At 35.3% G+C, this 9720-nt stretch overlaps 1 protein-coding gene across 1 annotated transcript; it reads right to left on the bottom strand.

Moving 5' to 3' along the window:
- Window positions 1-2304: 2304 nt before the first annotated feature.
- On the bottom strand, window positions 2305-9708 carry coq2 (coenzyme Q2 4-hydroxybenzoate polyprenyltransferase). Its single transcript, XM_044112795.1, has 7 exons — window positions 9250-9708; window positions 6755-6921; window positions 5879-6000; window positions 4158-4243; window positions 3930-4063; window positions 2708-2896; window positions 2305-2623 (listed from the first exon to the last, which is right to left on the bottom strand). Exons 1-7 carry the CDS (start codon window positions 9563-9565, stop codon window positions 2495-2497), a joined length of 1143 nt encoding a protein of 380 aa, XP_043968730.1. The 5' UTR covers window positions 9566-9708; the 3' UTR covers window positions 2305-2494.
- Window positions 9709-9720: the final 12 nt, after the last annotated feature.

Below are 9720 nucleotides of genomic sequence, written 5' to 3'. Positions count from 1 at the left end.
TGAATATTTTTCACAGGATTTGTTTGTGTCTTCTATTTTAATCATCTTATTCAGCTGAGAATTTGTTTGGAAAGTGCAGAAGCTCCTCCTTATTTGACCTGGTTTGACTGCTCTGTGTGAACAGGAAGTTTTGAGGAACTCTGCAAACGTCCAAGAACAAAAGGTGTGTTCGAGGTGCATTCCCAGGAAACCAATTAAAAACAAAATGTAGAAGTAGATGTGAATGAGATTTTAAAAAATATTAACCAACAAGCAAATGCAAAGTTTTAATTGCCATTGTTGAGAATTGCACCCAGTAGTGTAAAAACAGAAATGGTTGTTTAAGATGTTTAAGATGAATGTGATAATTTTCCATTGGCGGTTATTGACTTATAATTGCTTGATGTGAGTCAGGTCTGATGAAATTGGGTCAGAGGCAAAACATGTTTTCACTTGGGGAACACGCTGAACCATTCTCTTTCTAAGCTGAGTAATATTTGTCCCCTACTGGAACTAGCTGATTATTCCCAAACATTAATCTGGATCAGACATTCTCTTCCTCATGCATTTGAGTTTTAATGTTCAGCACTTTGGGCCGTTGTTTTTGAAATGGTTTTAAATTAAACCGGTTTGGCATAAAAATGATATTAATTTTAGCCTTTAAAACAACTTCAGTGGGTACTGGGTATTTCAACATTACAATGACTTGAAATCTTTAAAGAAAAATTTAATTAGTATGACATTCTCGGCCATGAGATTAAGTAGCTCTATTATGAAATATATGAGTAAATTTTAATTATTGAGCATTTTATTTATTTTATTAAGGCTTTAAGTCTTTGTGACACTCTTATTTTACAGCTCACACCTGATCTGCACACAATGGTCATGCTTGGAGGAAAAAAGAGGATGAAATTACAACCTCCGTGTAACATCTGAAGACAATTTAAAAAATTTAGAGCATTAACCAACGTCAACAATACCATCTTTACAGTCTTTGGTTTGTTTACATTTTTTGTTGCAGAATCAGATAAAGAGGAATTATAATCAAACCACAATAGAAACCAAGACAGGCTCTGAGTTTTATGAGTAATACAATTAAAGTATGACAAAAACAATAAGTGTTAAATAATCAAGAATAATATACAATCCAGAATATTTAAATAGAATGTTGTAATTAACTCCGGTTTTGCTCACCAAGCCGTTCGTGTTTGTGTGTATGTGTCCAGACAGAACAGTGGACAGGGAGAAGGGTGACCTTAGAACATGTCCCTGAGGATGTCTCAATGCGATACATTGTTTTCTGTGATCTCCTTCTGACCTCTATGAGTTTGAATTAGCCAATAGAAGCAGAGACAAGGGGTTTGGCATTAGAAAATCAAGAATAATATACAATATAGTATATTTAAATAGATTTGGATGTTGTAATTACCTCCGGTTTTAAACAGAAGGTCTTACTGGCACATTGCCTAAAGTCAAGGTCATGGGTTCAATCCCCACATTGGCCAAAGGAAACATAAAGTGTTTCATAAAGTCAACTCTTCAAAATAGCAGGAGGCTTGAAATTAAACCATAATTCATGTTGATTTTGAAAAACTTTAGAATTTCACTGCTTTTGTCAAGATCATGTAAGTTTTTCCTACATTGATGAAAACTCAGCATTATGTGTGGCTGGTTAGCTCAGCTGGTCACAGTTGGGTACTTAAAAAGCTGAGGTCATGGGTTCAATCCTCCCACTGGCCAACTGAAATATAAAGTCTTAATAAAATCAACGCTTCAAAATGGCAGGAGGCTGTATATTTAACCATTATGCACATTTATTTTGAAAAACAATAGAATATGAGCTCTACTCAAATCTTCATTGTGGTAAGATCATTTCTTAAATCAATGGAAACTCAACATTATGAGTTACCATGTATTTAGGAAAACTCTGTCCAACTGAGGTTAACTCAGCTGGACAGAGTTTCCAAAGCCATGAAATGACTTTCCTTCATTATTTAATAATCACTCTGTATTTAAACTTCTGATTTTAAAGACTGTCATGGATAAATCTTTCACATACTCTGTCATTATTGTGATATATGTAGCAAGAAATAATTTTGGTAATTCCAACTGACCTAAAACAAAAATTAATTTGGTCTGATTTAACTTCAGACAGTGAGGAAAAAAATGTTTTAGTCAGTGTTTTTAAATTTCTTAATTTGTTTGGAAAATCTAATTTTAGATACTTTAATCACAATTGTTTGGATGTTTATTTATCTTACAACATTCAGATTAACTTTATTTTTGCTAAATTTACAACATACAAAACATGAAAGCACAAAGTGATCTGTTAGCCCACATATTTTATTTGTTTTGAGCCAAAAACAAAGTAATATGTCCAAGCGATTTATCATTTCGCATCCTTGATGGTATAAAAATAATTGCACAGCATTTTTGATCATAAAATAAATCCCTAAATACATTTCAGTATTTAAAGTATATTAATCGCAATCCAACGGCTTCCATTATTTTACAGTCATATCTCTTTAGATTCTTTCAGCAAATTACCAGCAACAATTCCTAAAAACAACAGAAGTCCCAGGTTTCTGTTTGAACTAAACTGTTTCCAGCAATCTTCAGCTTTGTTGATATCCACTGTGTAAATCTAAGAGAAAAAAAGTAAATGTATTACAAGAAGATTCAGATTTAAAAAGCATCTACAGGTAGTGAGCGTTTTCATGTTCCTCACCTGGCGTGCGAGGTGAACGGCCACAGCGCTCAGCGCGACATAATAAGGAAGTGTTTGCTCGGCACTGACTCCGGCTACGACCAGCCCAGACAACATGGCCGCCGTGAAGCCGCTCAGCCAAAGTTTGGTTCGCTCCTGGAACATCAGCGCTGTGGATTTAACTCCCACTTTAACGTCGTCCTCTTTATCCTGCGTAATAAACATCAACAGGACATCAGTACTCAATCATTTAATAGATAAGCTAAAAAATAATAATAATAAAGCACTCCGTAAGTTGTATGATTTAAACGTGTGAAATACGGTCAAACGCGAATTTCGCCTTACGAGTCATAACTGGGGGTAGTTGGAGTTGTACCTGGTTTGGAAGTAGGAAAAACGGCAAGACAGATATTCTTGAACTCCTCTGCTTGAGGCAACGAGTGTATAGATCCAAATTCATTTTTAATACATTATATATAAAAAATTATTTGATCATTAATTACTATAAATTAGAAAAAGAAAGAAGTTGTATTTTTAAGAGGTTGTTATTTATGACTTCCGCTGGCCACCAGGTGTCACTGGCGCCCCAAAGGTGTGAATTGTCAACAGCAATGAAACTTCCCCGCCATATGTGCACAAAATTATTCTTAGATAAAAAGTCACTGTAATAAATATATAATCTCCTGGCCATGCCCCCCAACTCAACATTTACACTCTCAAGTGAAAATGGGTGCAACCAGATGCATAATTCTATATCCACACATCTTTGAAAAGCAGAAGAGATCGCTGTACAACGAAAAAGAATAAAGGAAGTGGTTTCTAAATGGTAAGTCAATAATAAAACACTTTTTCAGCAGCTGTACAGCATATACAGCGGTTAAACCAGCTAACCAAACGTCCTAGAGTTGGGTTGCTAGGTAACGGGCTGGGCTGGGGTTGCTAGGACACAGCAGTGAGGCTTTTGAAGTAGATCATTTTTGAGACGCCAAAATGCATTAACTTATTGCCAAAAAACATCTGGATGTTGTTTTTAAGCACTTCAGATTTTCTTAGAAGCAGAAGAGACCCAAATGAAAGTGTATAAATATGCAAAATATGAATTTTTCATGATAACCTCCCTTTAAGGTGGACAGCAGCTTTTCTTGAACAAAACAGTAACTAACACTGACTCCAATAACGACTAGTCTAGAAGGAAAACACTTTTTTATGATTCAAAATATGTCTATTGAGCTGATTTCATCACCTGATGAGCATAGATTGTGTCATATACCAACGTCCACATCACTCCAGAGAAATACAAGGGAAGGCACACGGACCAATCACAGGAGCCCTTCACGGCGGCCCAGCCAAGCAGAGCGCCCCAGTTAAAAGTGAGCCCTGCAGAGAGGCGACATGAGCAAGACTTTAGCTTCACTGATGTGGAGAGGCAACGGCTTTGAGATGAAAAATCTAACTTTCCTAAAACACTCACCCAATACGAGCTGTGGCCAGTAAGTGATCCTCTTCATCAGTGGGTAAGTGATGACAAGAGAGAGAGAAGAGGCACCAAGAGCTATGCTGCCAAGAGAAAACAAACACACAATCATAAACCTTTAAAAAGAAATGATTTTCTAACAACGTGGAATATAAGTTTATACTGTAATTTACAGAAAATTCCTTTAGAAGAGAAAACTCGTATCAATCTTCTCTGAGTAAGTGAAGCTTTTAGCAACCTTGAAAGATACAAAGTCTGGGTTTCCAAAGCTGTTTTTTCCTCGTTTGCTTTGATTTTGTCTTGAATTGTGAATCTTCTTACTCCCCGGTTCCCACACCTGGTCTGGTCAGGGACACTGAACGCCCTTTTTCTCTCTTTGTTTTTAGACAAATGGAACATTTCGTACCAGAACTTGCTTTCAGTGGCTTTTCAGGCTGCCAACCAACTCTCCCAATTTTTAAATAAGTGAATTCAACATCAACTACGACTCAAACCTAAAAAAGAAGCACTTCCTGCAAGATCTTATTAAACAAGCCAATATTACGATATATGTCCAGTGATATTCCAGATACTTGCACAAAATGTTTATTTGAAAAACAAACTCTTCATTGTCTGTGGGATTGTCTTAAAATCCAGACATTTTGGAAGGATGTTATCAAGTCTCTATCTGATTTGTTTAAGGTGAAAGTCCCTTTAGACATTACACTCTGTGTACTAGGAATAAACCCAATGGAATTTAAACAATCAGAGAAGAGCACTAAATAGATACAATATGGATTTCTTCAAGCCAAGAGATTTATTGCATTTTGCTGGAGGAGCATGGACACCCTTCCCTGGGACTCTGGAAGAAAGAAATTGCAAATTCGCTTGGACTGGAAAAACTAATGTACATCACAAGGGTAAACAGCGGGACTTTGACAACCTCTGGGAGCCGTACATAAGGACCACAGGGACTGAAGGCGGAGTTTAATAATGAGTGTCTTGACTACAACTTCTATTTATATATCATCTTTTCATTGTCTCAGTCTTAATCTGAAAGGTTTTGTATATTTTTGGAACTAAACATGATATATGCAGGCTTGAGTGAACGTAAGTGTGTATAAGCACATGTTTCCAATGTTAAGATTGTCGTGTCCTAAAAGAAAATTCAATAAAATATATGTAAAAAAACTTGCCAATATTTTTATCCAATTAATCAATTATCTATATATTTTTTGAGATCCCCATTAACATCAGCAGCATTCTGTATCAGCATAATCCTGACATAAAAAAGAGAGAGTACATTTACAAAAACGTCATTATAATTACTAATTTAATACAAAAAATCAAGTACTAAAATAATGCAACTTAAAAAGGGACATATAACAGAATATTAGAGGTCTGCAATTCTGTATGCATAATTTTAAACTTGGATCCCATTTCTTCATATGTGGCTCAGTGGGTACAGAAGTCTTCTTAAAATCGGACGGTCGTGGGTTCAACTTCAGCTTCATGTTGATGTACCCTCTGCAAGGCACTTATCAATCTGTATGAATGTGATTGGTCAGCATGACTGGAAAATCCCCATAAATTTAGTCTATTTACCAATTAAAAGCAATTACTGGTATCTGTAAACCTTTGATCAGCACTGCAAGTCGGATTTCAATAAAAAGCTTTAAAAATTAAATTTTCTTGTTCGCAATGTTTGAAAACAAACTTAATAAGCTGCACTTGGTTACCTGTAGTAGTTGAGACACAGAAGAACACAGAGAGCGAGGGAGAGTTGTCCTCCGAGGGAAACCAGCGCCTGCATCCGTGAAATCTCCCCCGAAGCGATCGGTCTGCAGGCTGTCCTGGCCACCTGCACAGAAACGTCACCACTTCACCTCAGACTGATAAATATATGACTGTCACCAAGTAAACAATATGCTTACCTGGAAAAACAGGAAAAAGGTCACAATGGCAAGATCCTCTCACATAACAGATATCAATGGAGAAACAATCAGCAATAAATAAAATTCAGTTTGAATATTCCAATAAAATATATTTCATAATTCTAACTGCCATTTCAATCCCACTGCAGAAAAAAAGACAAGGGAAGAGAGGAGAAATTGAAGAACCTACTAATAGAATCACAAATTTCTTAATTTATTTACTTATTTATTCTTTGTTCTGGTATAATAATTAAATACCAGTAAATTAATCAAACTAAGACAAAGTATCCTAACCCACATATATGAAAATTATTAAATTTTTTGTTGTGACACCACTTGGTTATGTTCTGTTTTGTCCATTTTAATGTATATCTCCTTTTTGTGTTGGTTTTCTTTATTTTATTTTTATTGTTGTTATTTGTTGTCTTACCTAATTGACTGGTAGTTAATTTATTGATTAATACCTCTGCTTGTTAGTCTATTTTATATGTTTTGTATGCACTATTTGATAATAAACTAAAAAAAAAGAAAATTTGATGGCTACAGAAACACTTTGCATTAAAACTATATGCTCAAAGGCTTTTTAATGTTTTAAAGATATCTAGATCTCAATAGGGTTTTTACCCAGTTAAATAAAGGATACAATAAAATAATAATAATAAATATGTTAGTTTGTTTTACTTGTTTGTCAAAGTCTTTATCCCACATGTCGTTGATGGTGCAGCCTGCGCCCCTCATCAGCAGGGCACCGGTACCAAACAGGGCAAGCATCCCGACATCCGGCAGACATCCAGGCTCCGCTGCCAAGGCGATGCTCCACGTACAAGGAAGGTAGAGCAGCCATGTTCCTAAAAACGAGATGCTGCTGAATTTAAAAGAGGATTATCTGCAAAGCATGAAAAAAAGGACTAAAAATAGAAATTCAGCCAAGAGGAAACTATGCCCAGCGGAGGATTAACTGTGATCTGACTGAAGTTGTTTGAGCAAAGCCTTAGCAACGCATTAATGCATGTTCTCAGGTCTTCTGGTTCTGGTCTGCTCTGCATCCCCAGAACCAGAACCAAACGAGGAGAAGCGGCATTTAGCATCTATGCACCAAAAATCTGGAACAAACTTCCAGAAAACTGTAAAACAGCTGAAACACTGACTTCCTTTAAATCTCAACTAAAAACCCACTTGTTTAGAGTTGTATTCGAAACGTAATCAATTGCAAATTTATTGACGGAATCTGACTTGATGTTGTGTTTTTATTGTTGATTCTATGTTGCATTGTATTTTTGTGTTTGATTTGATGTAAAGCACTTTGAAATGCCTTGCTGCTGCAATGTGCTATACAAATAAAGTTGGATTGATTGATTGATTGATTGAACTGAATCTTTTTCTGAAAGCAATGACAGACTAAACAACAAAGACTTTCTTTTTAATTTCAGGGCTCCTCAATCTATCCAATCATATTTCTAATTAAAAATCAGCTCTTCTGTGAAAACTTGTTTTACTTGTGGTGTTTTCCAATATTCGTCAATTCATTCATTTTAGCAGATATTATTCTGTCAGTGACTTTTCCTTCTGATTTTATGCAAACTATTCTTAGTTTTCTATTTAATCGCACAATTTTCACAATGCATTCCTCAGAATCCACCTGAAATAAACTCAAACATCAAAGATATTTCATCCCTCTGAACATCAATCAAATCAAGTGTTTGTAAGCTGCAAGTCATTTTGACTACTTTACCTTCATCCAGCATGTACTTACAGACAGCAAGTATTAGTTTCTTAAGGTTTGTATTGAAAAAAATATGCATTGGAAACATGTTTCTTCTGCCTGACTTTGGCATTTCCCACCACACTTATTATTCATTTGTTTGTCTTATTTTTTCATTGAAATCTTTAAAATACAATAATTTGCATATAGGTTGAAATCTGTCTGATGAAATGCTCAGATCAGACGTTATGATCTTGAGCCGGCCTTTTCCCAAAATACTTATTTTAGTTTTGAGTATTTTTTGGACAGCTACATTTTTACGTGAATAAAAATATGTTGCAGTACTGCTACTCCTAAGCTGAGGTGGATAAAGTACCCAAATATTATACTCAAGTAAGAGTAGCACTACTTTTTTAATCCACTTTTACTCTAGTAAGAGTAAAAATGTATCTGGTTAAAAGTACCAAGTAACTGATTGAATATTTAAAAATAATGTCATCAGGCAGACAAAAATGTAAAGTTAGGTCCAAATTCTGGTATTTTATAGACTAGAACAAAATAATCAATTCCAAATAACATATTCAGGCAGTATTTTTCCAAATTATAAGAAACTATGGAACTAATACTTAAAGTCAGTAATGTAAATATATTTTAGATTAGAACAGGGTGCCAAATGTCACAGCAGACTCAGAAAATAGAGAATAATATTAGAAAAACAAAGAATAAGTCTTATATGAGCTTAAACTGTAGATATTTCTGTATCTCATGCATTTTTTTGTTTTTTTTCTTCATTCAGTGAAGTTACTCACAGTGGGTAGAGTATCCAGAAATATTACACCAGAGATACTTTATAAAAATATTACTCAAGTAACAGTAAAAAGTACAGTGTAGCAAAACTACTTCTAAAAGTATTTTTATTCCAAAAAGTTACTCAAGAAAGTATAACTGAGTAAATGTAGTGAGTTCTGTTCTTAAATACAATTTTGGGATACTCTAATAAAGATGACATTTGTAAAGTTACATTGTAAAAGAAAAACAGCAATAATTTGCTTTATTTAACCTGTCATTGTAAAAAAAAAGTGGGTGTTAATTTTTCAAAGTCATATTTTCCTGAGTACCAAACTCAATATGTAATTCACAAGCTAAAAATTTGATTTACAAACTAAATACTTACCTTTCAAATTACTTATTAACTAAATAGTTTTCAGTATTTAGTTGGGAACTAAATATTTAGTTCCCAAAATAAATAATAAATACTATGTATTTGCCAAACTTAACATTTATCTTGCCGACTAACTTAATACTTCTGGCATTTAAAAAACTGTGAATAACATGGTGAAAATATGACTTTGACACATAAAGCAAATTATTAGTGTTATTTTTTTACTGTGCAACTTTACAAACGGTACCCCATGCTCTACCTCTCTCTGATTAACAGTAAGGTGTGTCTTTCAGAGGGAATGAATGCAGTTACCGATGGGTTTGTCCAGCCTCATCAGTCTCAGGTAAGGCTGGACATGAGCAGGAGCCGAGTTCACCACATTAGCACCAGAGAGACTGAACGACCTGCGCTGGGTTTCTCTGGGTCTCGACTTAAACCGACACTGGCTGCACAAAGCTCCTCTCAACACAGCAGATTCTGAATGGAAGCCGTCTTTATTCCTCGCTGTTTGGTTTTGCAGGAAGCAGTTGGACAGGGTGGAGAGACAGGACGGGGGACAGGTCCGACTCACAGCGCTCCATCTCAGAGCCGTCAGAGTTAACCGCCTGCTCAGCCTGTTAGGGAACATGACGTTTCTCTTCGGTCAGCTGCACATTTTATAATTTAAAACTGCAATTAAAAAAAAATCCCAAAGAAAATAAGCGACCTAGCGCTGTAGAGCGCTTCTACTGTTGCGGTACGTTCAGTATTATTGTCCGCAGGAAACGAATACAACAAGAAGTG

The sequence above is a fragment of the Gambusia affinis genome, linkage group LG03 (assembly GCF_019740435.1).
Source record: "Gambusia affinis linkage group LG03, SWU_Gaff_1.0, whole genome shotgun sequence".
NCBI lineage: Eukaryota > Metazoa > Chordata > Actinopteri > Cyprinodontiformes > Poeciliidae > Gambusia > Gambusia affinis.
The sequence above is the reverse complement of the archived record's forward strand: the minus strand, read 5'-3'. Positions and strand labels throughout refer to the sequence as shown.

Coding starts and splice junctions, on each gene's coding strand:
- coq2 (XM_044112795.1), bottom strand. CDS start 9,565: ATGTTCCCTAACAGGCTGAGCAGGCGGTTAACTCTGACGGCTCTGAGA. Junction 6,922..9,249: donor GAGGCTGGACAAACCCATCG/GTAACTGCATTC, acceptor TCTCGTTTTTAG/GAACATGGCTGCTCTACCTT. Junction 4,064..4,157: donor CTGGCCACAGCTCGTATTGG/GTGAGTGTTTTA, acceptor GCCTCTCTGCAG/GGCTCACTTTTAACTGGGGC.